The sequence below is a fragment of the Ornithorhynchus anatinus genome, chromosome 2, assembly GCF_004115215.2.
Source record: "Ornithorhynchus anatinus isolate Pmale09 chromosome 2, mOrnAna1.pri.v4, whole genome shotgun sequence".
Classification (NCBI taxonomy): Eukaryota; Metazoa; Chordata; class Mammalia; order Monotremata; family Ornithorhynchidae; genus Ornithorhynchus; species Ornithorhynchus anatinus.
The window spans coordinates 149,820,784-149,834,701 of record NC_041729.1 but is presented as its reverse complement, the minus strand read 5'-3'; the positions used below and the strand labels follow the sequence as shown (position 1 = coordinate 149,834,701).

Sequence of the window (13,918 nt, the reverse complement as noted above, 5' to 3'; positions counted from 1 at the left end):
GCTGCTTCAATGGGGGATTAATATTGAGCCCCTCTGGGACATGGACTGTACCAAAACTGATTATCCTGTGCCCACCCCGGCACTTAGAACAGTGCTTGAGACATAGTAAGTGCTTAACAAATACCACCATCATCAATAACCATCCATTTTTGTCTTGATTGCTGCAAAGTCCTCATCTTTTACCAGTCACACACATTAGAAATCAGTATGAATCGTGAAATCACAGGACAAGCGTCAACCGTGGGAGATTTCATTTCATTCTTCCCAGTAAATTTAATTCCTTTCTAGTTATCAGACATCATTCTTAAATCAAATATAATATTGGACTCATCTCCTTACAATAGAGGCATCTGTGCTTTCTTTAATGCCAGACAAGAATGGTACAGAATCTCATGATGTGTTTGGGTAAGAATGCAATTATAAATTAAAATTCCAGGACAATTTCAATCTTTTTCCTTAACTTTTTCACACTGGGAATAATCACAAGAAAAAGGGATTCTGACATCAGTTACAAGCTCAAATTTAATGAGATTTTGTGGGTTTAAAATTAATGAAAGGTTACACTGCTGCACTGTACATTAATAGCCTATATTAAATAGCTGCTGAGTTCACTCAATTTATCTTTCAGAGTTTTAGAAAATTATCCCCTCCCATATTAAATGCAGTGGATTTTTTTTAACCAAAAGTGCTATTTCACAATGTATAATGGAACACTTTTATTCTTTTTTTCCTCCGCTCTACCTCTTGTGGCAAGTAAACGCTACTAAAATCTATAACGGGAAATTATTCTTCTTATAAATCAAGATTATCTGATTTTTGCAATTCAGATATACGTAGTCTCATACATTCAATCCTATCAACCATTCCAGCACTCAACAAATATCGGTATCCATCTTTCTGATACTTGGAACAGTTAAAATGTAAAAGGCAAGACGGGGCAGAAGCTTTAAGGAGAACATGTTTGAAATACAATCATACTGTCATATATCATGTTAGGAAAACACACAAAAACAAAGGGAGAAATTATCACAATCTTGAATAAACATATGAACATTTACATGGTGTCATTTTTATCAGGCAAAAATTGTCAGAACAAGCTGGATAGAATCGGTGAAACGTAGGCCTGATCTTTCTTGGCTAAGCTGCTTGTAGATGAAAATCTTGTAACAAGGGACCGCTTGCGATAAAAATCCCATTGCCAGTTATTTTCCAGAAAGCCAATTCTATTTCCTTCTAAACAAGGGCCTACTCAGTCCAAGAATTTGGGCATTCTGTTTTTCCAAATTATAAAAATCTTAGTATTTCTAGACTTCCAACAGTAGAGTAAAACTCATGTTCCTTTCAACATTCAATAACACGGGCTAGTTTAGGAGTAGTAGAGTATAGGTTTGAAATGTGCACACAGTGAAATAAAGAAAATACCGGCTTCTCCCTTTAATTGCCTTCATCCATATACTTCAAAACCTTATTCAGGGCACTGGATTTCCAAGCAACTATATGTGTTCAGATAATTCTGGTGAAAAACAGCTACAGCGAGTATCCTAACAATCAAATCAAATACCAACAGTTTCCATTTTGATTGTTACTTCTTTTGTGCCACCAGTTAAGCCAAGGCCAAAGTGGTACAATGGAATTGGGTAAAAATGAAAAAAACAAAGTAAAAAAATGAGGTCAATGGATAAAAAGACCCAAGGGCATATGACAGGGACTATAGTCATTGTCCAGCAAGGAACGATTTCCACTTTCTGGTTTTTTGTATTGCTTTTCCTCCCCATATGTTGCCAAAAAGCAATGATGCAGTGACAATGACCATAAATCCCTCACCAACTTTTGGCTTTTAAAGAAAGCATTTCTCTTTAAATAGCAGTAACCAAAGAAAGGAGCAAGAAACATCACCATCGCAATGTTATGAACGCTGACAAATCAGTGAATGGCTACTGTTTGAAACAATATCTTGCTCTTATACTCACTGATTATAACCCAAAAGAACTCCAAGGTCTGACTTGTTCAAAGACATTCTCAAGCACACATTCACCAAACAGCTTCTATGAAGTGTTTTTAGCTCCTAGCAGCTTCATCACTTGTTGGGGTATAATCAATGGCCCGCGACACATTAAAATTATGAATTAAGAAAGAAATATTGGCTTATCTTAATATGTAAAATAGGAAAAAATTACCTTATCACCGATCAAACGTGTATTCTATTTTTCTCTTACCTCAATGATCCTGTCGTGGATTTCTAGGCCGTCGGTTTTATCAGCAGGTCCATTCGCCAAAATCTTGGAAACATAAATGCCTTCAGCTGAAGATTCCTCCTGATTATCCAAAGAGCAAAATATAGAAGCCATATAGCAGAAAGGAGAAGAGATTGTTATGTTAAAATAAAGAAGCCACTGGATTCAATATTGCAAATCAGTCCAAAATATGCAACAAATATTTGGGACCTTTGGATTTAAGCAAAACAAAATAGTCATTAATCAAGATGACTGCACTGATGAATTATTCCAGTTCGATGGCAAGATTATCTATTTATTTTTGATCACTTTAGTACCCGTGAAAAGAGCCCAGGCCTGGGAGTCAGAGGGTCATGGGTTCTAATTCTGGCTCTGCAACTTGTCTACTGTGTGACTTTGGGCAAGTCACTTTGATTTTCTGTGCCTCAGTGACCTCATCTGTAAAGTGGAGACTGAGACTGGGAACCCCATGTGGGACAGGGGACTCTGTCCAACTGGATTTGCTTGTATCCACCCAGCACTTAATGCAGTGTCTGGCACTTAACAAATGTCATAAGATAAGAACACAAATGAGTTGACAGTGATCAGAAACTTAGTAAAACCAATCAGTTGTATTTTTTGAGTGCTTACTGTGTATAGGGCACCGTACTAAACATTTGGGAGAGTATGACAACAATATAATGACACATTCCCTGCTTACAGTGAGCGTACAGTCTAAAGGGGGAGGCAGACATTAATATAAATTATGGATATATAAATAAATGCTGGGGGCCTGGAGTGGGTGGGTTGTGAATAAAGGGAGCAAGTCAGGGTGATGCAGAAAAGAGTGGGAAAAGAGGAAATGAGGGCTTAGTCAAGGAAGACCTCTAGGAGCAGATGCGCCTCTGATAAGGTTTTGAAGGTGGGGAGAGTAAATGTCTGTCGGATATGAAAAGGCAGGGCATTCCAGGCCAGAGGCGAGAGGTCAGCGGTGTGGTAGATGAGATTGGGGTACACTGAGTAGGTTGGCATGAGAGGAGTGAAGTGTGCAGGCTGGGTTGTAGTAGACAAGTAGCGGGTTGATGTAGGAGGGGGCAAGGCAATTGAATGCTTTATAGCCGATGCTAAGGAGTTTCTCTTTGATGCAGAGGTGGATGGGAAGCCACTGGAGGTGCCTGAAGGAGTTGGAAAACATGGGCCGAATGCTTCTGTAGAATAATAATCCAGGCAGCAGAGCGAAATATGAACTGGAGTGGGGTAAAACAGGAGGCAGGGAAGTCAGCGAGGAGGCTGATACAGTAATCAGTGTAGGCAAACTGTAGACAAATTCACTCTTCTGAATAAGTAATGATGAGTTCATAAGAGGGAACACTCAAAAAAGAAAGGGTCTATTGCTGTTGGACTAAAAGAAATTACATTCTTACACTGCCATTCATTTTGAGGTTTTACATTCATTTTTTATTACTCAATCCAAAAGTAGCAATATAGGCATATACAAGGAAGGATTTTTTTTTCCGATGTTAGCCTAGAGCATCCTATTCACGTAGAAGATTAAAAACTTGCTCAGTTGTGAAATCGAGAATGATCAACTCTACATGAAGAGAGAATCTATTTGAGCTAATCTTTATGCATTTCAAGGACAATTTTCCTAATGAATAGGTAAAGTACAAAAAACTACAGCCGGCAGAAAGAAAATAAGATGGCATAAGGTTTTCCAGCCAATGACATCATTAGACAGTGCATAACCACCTTACAAATTTAGAGAGATAATCGAAGAGAATGAGAGAGAAGAGGGATTAAACAGGGGTCAGAAAACCCAAATTTCAATCCCACCTCTGTCACTGGCCTATTGTATGACCTTGGATAAATCACTTAACCTCTCTCTGCCTCAATTTTCTCATCTGTAAAATGGTGATAAACTAACTACTCTCCCTACCTCATTAGACTGTGAGTTTCTTGTTAGACAAGGAGGCGATTGTCTTGTTTCTGTCTCACAGTTGAGTATAGTGACTTGTCATGCAGTGAACTCTCGGGAAACACCATTTTAAAATTTTTATTACTATTTCTCCTATATTGACATGGTTCAATAAAGCCACTTTAAGTGGCTTTTCAATTTCCCAAATCCACTAAATCGATCAACCCATGATATTTATTGAGTGCTCTCTGTCTGCAGAGCACTGTACTAAGCTCTTGGGAGAGAACGATGCAATAGAGTAGGTAAAAATGATTCCAGCCCACAAGGAGCCCACAGTATAGAGGGGAGACAGATGTTAAAGTAAATTGCAGCTGGAAGAAATTGGAGAGTATAAGGATATATGTGTAATAAGTTCTCCACCCTCTCAGCGTCAGACCTGGAGAGTTTCCACTATTCTACCAGTCTTGGCTACGGGAGGGAGAGTCAAGCAGAGGCCTAACCATTCCATTCCTAGCTTGGCCAGTGGCTTGCGAGTGGAAGGCAATCTGCTACAAGTCAAAACTCACCGATGCTGGGCAGCAGCGGCATGGGAGAGGGCAGAGGGTGGAGACTCGAGTTGACTGCGTGGAAGGCGGCAGTGGTAAACCACTTCCGTAATTTTACCAAGAAAACTCTCTGGATCCTCTACCAGAACGATTGCAGATGGAGAGCGGAGAGTTCTGGGAGAGGTGTGTCTGTGGTGTGACTATGGGTCGGAAACGTCTCGACAGCATAAGACAATATAAGTTCTCAGGAGTTGGGAGTGGGGTGAATAAGCTCTTAGGGGATACAAATCTAAGTGTATAAGTAACACAAAAGGAAGGGCATGCTCTGCACACAGTAAGCGCTCAATAAATACGACTGAATGAATGAGAAATGAGAGCCTAGTCAGAGAAGGTCCCTTGAAGAACTTATGACTTTAGTAAGGCTTTCAAGACGGGTAGAGTGGCGGTCTGTTGGGTGTGAGTGGGGAGGGAGTTCAGACCAGAGGGAGGATATGGGCAAGGGGTCAGTGGGGAGACAAATGAGATCATTCGAGTAGATTGGCGTTAGAGTGAAATGCGTGGATTGGGTTGGAGAAGCAGCATAGCCTAGAGGCAAGAGCAAGGGCTGGGGAGTTAGAGGATGTGGGTTCCAATCCCTGCTCCGCCCCTTGTCAGTTGCGTAACCTTGGTCAAGTCATTTCACTTCTCTGTGACTCAGTTACCTCAGCTATAAAATGGGGGTTGATGGGCAGCCCCACGTGGGACAACCTGTCTCCGTTGTATCCACCCCAGTGCTTTGAACAGTGCTTGACACATAGTAAGCGCTTAACAAATACCATAATTATTAGTAGCAGTAGGAGATTAGCAAGGAAAGGTAAGAGGGGACAAGCTGATTATTGAAGCTTGATTTCACTAACACTGTCCTCTTCTGGTTCTCCTCTTAGGCTCTGGCCGCTCCTTCCACAGGCTCCTCCTCTACCTCTATCTGTGGAAGTTCCTCAAGATCCCCTCCTATTCTCCATCTTTTCCCACTCCCTTGGAAAAAACTCATCCATTCCAATGGCATCAATTACCATCTCTACACGTGTTTTGATCTGCCTCTTCATCTGTCCCCTCTCCTGCTCTGCAGTCTTGCATTTCTCCCTGCCTTCAGTACATCACTAATAGGATGTCCCAACAACACTTTGAATTTAACATGTCCAGGGCAGAACTCTTCATTTCTCACCCAAAACCCATCCTCCCTTTGACTTTTCCATCACTGTAGACAACACTTCTGTCCTCCCTGTCTCGCAAGCCCGAAACCTTGGCGTTATCCTCAACTCATCTCTCTTATTCGAGCCACATATTCAATGTCATCACATCCTGTCGGTTTTACCACCACCCCGTAACACTAAATCCTCCCTTTCCTTTTCATCCAAACTGCTACTTCCTTGATCTAAGCACTTAAGTCCTACCTTGACTACCGCATCAGCCACCTCACGGATTCCCTGCCTCCCTGTCTTTTCCCCACTCCAGTCCTCACTTCACTCTGCTGTTCAGATTGTTTTTCTAAACACCGATTCAGTTCACGTTTCCCCACTCCTCAAGCCTCCAGTGGTCGCCTATCAACGCCTTTAACAAACAGACTCTCCTTAAAATCGACTTTAAAGCACTCAATCAGCTCATCCCCTCAATTATCATGCTGATTTCCTATTACAATTTATCCCTCAGGCTTCACTCCTCCAACATCCCCAGACCCTGATCTCATCTAACTCACCACTGACCCCTTTCCCACATCCCCTCTTCGGCCTAGAACTCCCTAACCCCTTTATATTTGACAGACCACCACTCCCACCACCTTCAAAGTCCTGGTAAGATCACAACTCCTCCAAAAGGCCTTCCCTAAATCCTCATTTCCCTCATCTGTACCTTTAAAGCACTTAATATTCACTCCATCCTCAGCTCCTCACCATTTATGTACATATCCATAATTTATTTTAATGTCTGCCTCCTCGCCAAGATTGTAAACTCCTAGTTGGGAGGGAACATGTCTGTCAACTCTGTTGTATGTTCCCAAGTGCTTACTACAATAGCCTGCACAGAGTAAGCACTCACTAAATACCACTGACTGATTGACTGGGGGCCTTAAAGTCAAGGGCAAGGAATCCCAGTTTGATGCAAAGGTGGATAGGCAGTATTGGAGGTTTTTGAGGAGTGAAAAGGTGTGAGCTGTACGTTGTTTTAGAAAAATGCAGTCAAGATTTAGACTTCCAGTTAGCAGAGTGAAATATAGACTGAAGAGAAGAGGGACAGGAGGCAGGGAGGTCAGCATGGAGGCTGTTTCTACTCCATTAAAAAAAAGCTCCATAATGATATTATAAGGATGTCAAATGACATTCTGTTCCAGAAATCTTCCTAAGAGGAAGATAAAGCAGTTGTTCAAACAATGAAGAATGTACCTGCCATAAATATGCACGGAAGATTTAAAGACACAAACATACTGATTATTGCTCAAAATTTTACTCGACTCATGGAAAGGATGTGTATTGGCACTTTTACCTCAACAGGACATATGGTCTAGGAAATACAATATCCTTGGGCAACATATGCAAAGCCGCATGCCAAAATTCACACTTCCTTGGAAGTGCTTTAGACAGGACATGTCTTTCTCTCAGTTGTTAATGCAACTTTTGCCTTTTCCAATTATGATAAATGATACAAGCATCATTGGATCCCACATGAAACGTTTGCACAGTTGCTAAACGGCTATAATCTCAAGACTCAAGAAACCGGTCCTTGGTATATATTGTTGGTGTTAATTTTAACTGATTTATGAATTGAAGTTTTAAAATAGTCGGCAAGTGAAACACATTTACCTCATTTGATTGAAAATGGCACATCTAGGAATTTGTTTATCAAACCACGCAGCGCTTGGTGGTTTTTTTTTTCACTTCTCCTTCTTCATCTTAAGTTTTGAGGTATATAAGATAGTTACAGAAGTGCTATGTTGGTGTTATGAGTACAATGAGTTGGTGGCACAAAAAGAGCAGAAGTGATTGTTGGGAGAATAATAATCTGGGAAGGTTAATGGTTTTTCGGGGTACACCTCTTGGAGGACATGGCATTCTGGAGGGCTTAAAAGATGAAGAAAGATGGGGAAATCAGAAGAATTCTGAAATGTGCTTCCTATTCATCGAATTCAAATGATATAGAGGAAATTATTGTTTTCAGAAAAAATTCCAGGTGCACACTGGTGTGATGAGTAATCTTAAAGATGAAAATCAGTTACAACTCTTTTGTTTCCCTATTCCAAATCCACAAAAGAATGAAAGCTAACTGCATATTTTACCAGTCAAATTAACTTGCCTGATTTGGTCGTCCTCCTATAATGTTGAATCCCAAAGTGTCATTTTCTCTTTGTAGCACAATGGTTAGTAGCTTGGAGTCTCCTCCCTGGGAAAGCAAAATAATATAACAACAAGCTAGGTTACATGTATTAAGCAAAAAGAATGCTACTTAAGGATGTCATGTTTTAATTATTAAAAATGCAAAACAAAGTGAAAAGGAAAACCCTATTAAAATTACACCAGGTCATTAAAACAGTACAGGGAGAAAAACAAGAGGTGGAGACATGGACTTTCTGCTTCAGAGGCTCAGTTTTTATCCATAAATGGAGTCAGAGAGCTTATTATCTTTGTGTCAATCAACTTGTGGGATTTATTGAACGCTTACTATGTGCGGAGCAAAATAGGAAGGTCTTGGGAAAGTACAATACAATAGAGTCGTGAGGCATGTTTCCTGCCCTCAGGGAATTACAGTCTAGATTGGGAGACAGACATTTAAATAAATTACCAGAAGTGAAAAATGTCAAAAGGTAAGGATAGGTACCTATGTGCCCCGGGGCTGCGGCGGGGTGAACATCAGGTTTAGTACTAAAAAGTGCCACTCTAAATCTTGACTGCATTTTTATATTCACTCCCTTTTCTGCCTCCAAATACCCCTGGAGACTCCATCCTGTATAGTTCCTATCCTTTAGAAGAGTCAAAAAGATGACCATTGACTCATTCCTCTTGGATAGTCAGGGTGGTGATTATGACAAAACTGTATTATGGTCTGTTTTTAGCAAGATGAAATGCAATGCCTTTATCAGAGGACTACCTCAGCACAAGTTGCTGGAAGCAGCGTGGGGCTCAGTGGAAAGAGCCCGGGCTTCGGAGTCAGAGGTCCTGAGTTCGACTCCCGGCTCCGCCACTTGTCAGCTGTGTGACTGTGGGCAAGCCACTTCACTTCTCTGTGCCTCCGTTACCTCATCTGTAAAATGGGGATTAACTGTGAGCCTCACCTGGGGCAACCTGATTACCCTGTATCTACCCCAGTGCTTAGAACCGTGCTCTGCCCATAGTAAGCGCCTAACAAATACCAACGTTATTATTATTACAAGTTAGGCATATATATTTGACCTCACAGTTAAAAAGACATCTCTGCAAAATGAAGGTAACGTGTTAAAGTGGACACTGGATAGGCAAATAATTCATTCGGAGCTGTTAACCTCTCAAAAACAGTGAAGAACCCTTTACTACAAGATCGGAAATACAAGATTGGAATACAATCCTGTATTTGTATTGGAATACAAGATTGGAAAGGGGAAAGGTCTTTAAATATGTGAACACACTCCAAAACAATAAAGGGTTACACAGTGGTGAATTCAAATGGGAACTTTTTTCCTTATTTGTATTGCCTGCAGAAGATCTGATTACTTTTTCTTAATACCACCCCGTCTTCCACACGGATTTCTGCCAGGCAGTGCCCACAGCATCCCCTACTGGTAAAGAGAATGGCCACTAAGTGTAAGTCCCGGGTCCAAGGGGAATCATCCGATACGAATTCTAACTAATTGGGGTAGCTTCCTTCCTTTGCATCCGATTTCTCCTTCCTACACATCCCTGCAGCTCGGCCAAAGCGACCAGTTGTCTAAGGATAGTAATTCCCCCAACTCCCACTCCTTCTCTCCTCCTCCTACCGCATCCCAGGAGTTTGGGGAAAACGCGTTTCTCGGGGCAGATAATCCCCCATTCCGTAAACAGAGTGAAAACTCTGTGAATATACACACAGGCAAGTGCACGTATATTGTGCATAGACCACAAACACACATACACACAGAAAATTCCATGAACATGAATACAAATGCATGTATATAGGGTATACACCACAGGCACACACACACAGAAAATTCCATGAACATACATACAGACAAGTGCGTGTCTACAGTGTATACACTACATACACCTATACACACACCAATACAAACTCATATATATGTGGTTTTCGTGCTCGAAGTTGACTGCAAGTAGAGTATTCCTAAAGAACAAAGCCACATTGCCAAGTCACATCACACCAAGTCCTCTATTTTTGAAAATAATCCACTCCCGGGGCTTTTGGAAAGCAGCATACACTACGGGGCTTTTTCGGAAGGCGACACCTTAGCCTTGCTGGAGAAGCAACATTCGGATAACGGTTTTAGTAGCGCCTGTTCTGCATCCTATTCCGAAAGACCGGTGAACTCAGTTCACGGGAGACAAAGCGGTTCATAACTTTGGCTCGCTTTTTCCAAGAAGTCGTTAAGGACCTACGAACAACAACAACAACAACAACAAAAAATGTGTCTTGGGAGGAACGTGAATTCCAGCTAAATCGCTGCTCACCAAGGCTGAGACCCCGGGCCCCCATTCCTCCAGGGGAGGATTAATCTAACGGTTTTGCAAACAAACCCCTTTCACTCGGTAAAGCCCTTCACTACTACGGGGGACTTGTTTAATCGATGCAAATTAGGATCGTAGACAATTTACAAATCAAGGGGGCTTTATAATGGAGGGAGGTAACCACCCGAGGCCTGTCTGCCAATCGAGGTCTGCTGCAGCCTGGCTTCGGGGGTTCATAATGACCGTAGTTGGTTTACTGCGTGCCAGGCACTGTACTAAGCGCTGGGCTGGATCCATCGAGTTGCTCGCGGTGCTGCTCCCGTCCCATCGACCCCAACCAGTCTGGAGATCGGCGGGGGGGGCGGGGAGGCAAAGGGCCTTCCCACCCCCAGAAGCTCCCGCTGGAAACAATCTCCTCTCTCCTGCTTCTGGGGAAAGGCATCGATCCGTGGGATTTGGCGAGCGTTTGCCGTGCGCAGAGCACTGTACTAAGCGCTTGAAGCCGCATGGCTGAGCGGAAAGAGCACGGGCTTGGAAGTCAGAAGTCATGGGTTCTAATCCCTGCTCTGCCTCTTGTCAGCGGTGTGACTTGGGGCAAACCGCTTCACTTCTCTGTGCCTCAGTCACCTCATCTGTAAAATGGGGATTAAGACTTAGGAGCCCCAGGTGGATAACCTCATTACCTCGTATGTATCCCAGCGCTTAGAACAGCGCTTGGCACACAGTAAGCGCTTAATGAAATACCATCGTTATGATTACACTGTGACAGGCCTGATCGACACGTTTCCTTCCCGTGACGAGTCTATTTGTTGCTGAATTGCACTTCCGAAGCGCTTAGGACAGTGCTCCGCACACGGTAAGCGCTCGATCAATACGACCGGATGAATGAGCGAATAGTCCTTCCCTAGCGCTCAGTACAGTGCTCCGCACACGGTAAGCGCTCGATCAATACGACCGGATGAATGAACGAATAGTCCTTCCCTGGCGCTCAGGACAGTGCTCTGCACACGGTAAGCGCTCAATAAATACGCTGGAATGAACGGATGAATATGGGTATCTATTGAGCGCTTTCTGCAGGCGGAGAAATACATTCAGTCGTATTCATTGAGCGCTTACTGTGCGCAGAGCACTAGACGAAGCGCTCGCGAAGTACAATTCAGCAAGGAAGAGAGACGATCCCTACCCGACACCGGGCTCAACGAATAAAAGAGGGGAGACGGCAGAACATGGCAGTGTCCTTCAGTCTCCCCGCTTTAGGCCACCTCCATCCCCTCAAAAAAAAATAAAAAATAAAAAATCAAGAGGCAATGAGAGCCCGTGCGAGGCCAGCCGGTCCCCGGCTGCCCAGTACCGGGCACGGGATGCCGAAGGAGCGGGTTGTGTCCAACGTGGGACACAAGAAAGGTTCAAAAACCTTTCCCCGGGTGGTGGCCCAAAGCCGGGGGTGGGGGGCGGCCAGCAGGGCTGAAGATGAGGAGTCCTTAACGAGCGCTTAGGGCAGGGCTCTGCACGGTCACCCATCGAGCCAATTAGCCAGAGCTAGGGTGGAGGACTCGGAGGAAAGTGGTTATGGTCGCCACCCGGGTGGGGCCTAAGGGTAATAGACCGTTCCCCCCGGACGGCTCCTTGAAGAAGTTGGGGCTGGAGCCGGCCAACTCCTATTAGAGGAAACCATTAGGGGAGAAGGAGCCGCCCCTCCCTCTCGGGGCCCTCGCATAGGCAGGCCTGGTGCCACGCCGGGGGTAAGGGAAGGATGGATGGGGGGCAGGTCGAGGATCCATTGGTTCAGTGGTATTTATTGGGGGCGCTTACTATGTGCAGAGGCAAGTCAAGCACGGATGGGGGCAAGGGGATGATGGACGGAGGGCAAGTAAGTCAAAGGATGGATGAAGGGGGGCAAGTCAAAGGATGGATGATAGGGGGGTAAGTCAAAGGATGGATGAAGGGGGGCAAGTCAAAGGATGGATGATAGGGGGGCAAGTCGAAGGACGGATGGGGGCAAGTCGAAGGACGGATGGGGACGAGGCGAAGGACGGATGGGCACGAGGCGAAGGACGGATGGGGGGCAAGTCAAGGGACGGATGGGGGGGCCAGTCAAGGGATGGATGAGGGGGACAAGTCAAGGGACGGATGGGGACAAGTCAAAAGACGGATGGGGACAAGTGAGAGGACGGATCGGGGGGGGGCGGGTGAAGGGACGGCCGAGAGGGGCAAGCCAAGGGCGGGCCGAGGACGCCCTCCCCGTCCCGGGCCCCCCGGGGGCTCACCGTGGGCCGGGCGGCGGCCAGGTTCCCGGCCACGGTGCGGACGCGGGCCACGGACAGGTTGAACCTCTCCCGGTAGGTGAGGGCGGTGAGCCGCACCTCGCTCTGCAGCGCCCACAGCTGCGCCAGCAGCCAGCGCTCCCGCCGGCTCCAGGCCAGGGCGGCCGGCTCTTCCTCCTCCTCCTCCTCCTCCTGCTCCTCCTCCTCCCGCTCCTCCCGCTCCTCCCGCCGGCCGCCGCCTCCGGGCAGCCCTCCGGCCTGGCGCTCCCGGCGGCGGCGGCGGCGGCGGCGGCGGCCCCGGAAGGCGCAGCGGCGGACGTGGGCGGCCAGCTCCCGCAGCCGCACGGTCCGCCCGCAGCCCCGCCCGCTGTAGTCGCACTTGACCCGCAGCTTGCGGACGAGGCTGCGGAGGGGCAGCACCCGGTGCAGCTGGGCGGGCGCGATGGGGCGGCAGCGGAGCGGGCACAGGCCCTCCCGCGCCGCCCAGGGCAGCAGGCAGCCGGCGCAGAAGACGTGGCCGCAGGGGGTGGCCAGCGGCTCCTCCAGCACCTGGCCGCACAGCTTGCACTTCAGGTCCGGGTCCACCGCCTCGGGGAAGCGGTCCAGGTCGAAGCCCATGGCCGGGGCCGGGGCCGGGGCCGGGGCCGGGGCCGGACTTGACTGGCCGGAGCCCCTTCCCCTCCCGCCGCTCCTCCCGCCGCTCCTCCCGCCGCTCCTGCTCCTGCTGCTGCTGCTGCTGCTGCTGCTGCTGCTGCAGGTCCGGCAGCGGCTCGGACGAGGAAGACGGGACTGAGCTCAGACTTTCTTTGCCTTCAAGTTTTCAGCCGCTCACTCCCTTCTCCCCCCTCGCTCACCCCCGTGGCGCTAATAGGCACGGCCTCCGCCCCGGGCTCCTCCTCCTCCTCCTCCTCCTCCTCCTCCTCCTCCTCCTCCTTCTTCTCCTCCTCCTCTTCTCCTACTTCTCCTCCGTCTTCTTCTCCTCCTTCTTTTAGCTTCCTTCTCCCTTTTCTCCTCCTTCCCCCCTCCTCCTTGCCTCCTCTTCCTCCTCCTCCTTCTCCTCTCCTCTTCTTCTGCTCCTCGTTCTCCCCCTCCTCCTTTCCCCCCTCCTCTTCCTTCTCCTCCTCCCCTCCTCCTTTTTCTCCTCCTCCTCTTCCTCTCCTCCTCCTTCTTCTCTTCCTCCTCCTCCTCTCTTCCTGCTTCTCCTCCTCTCCTCCTCCTCTTCCTCTCCTCCTCCTTCTTCTCTTCCTCCTCCTCCTCTCTTCCTGCTTCTCCTCCTCTCCTCCTCCTCTCCTCCTTCTTCTCTTCCTCTTCTCCTCCTACTGCT

General features: G+C 46.6%; 1 protein-coding gene and 1 non-coding gene across 2 annotated transcripts in view; one reads left to right on the top strand and one right to left on the bottom strand.

Annotated features, from left to right (window-relative positions):
- The window catches only part of PDZRN4 (PDZ domain containing ring finger 4), a 450,660-nt gene extending 437,442 nt beyond the window's left edge, over positions 1-13,218 (bottom strand). The window contains 5 exon segments of the mRNA XM_029058707.2: positions 2,217-2,315; positions 7,998-8,084; positions 12,598-12,763; positions 12,765-12,825; positions 12,828-13,218. Coding sequence (XP_028914540.1) covers positions 2,217-2,315; positions 7,998-8,084; positions 12,598-12,763; positions 12,765-12,825; positions 12,828-13,212 — 798 coding nt within the window. The 5' untranslated portion in view covers positions 13,213-13,218.
- Positions 4,547-4,684, top strand: LOC114809596. The gene has a single exon (XR_003757371.1). It is a non-coding gene; the product is annotated as a small nucleolar RNA SNORA7 (small nucleolar RNA).
- Positions 13,219-13,918: the final 700 nt, after the last annotated feature.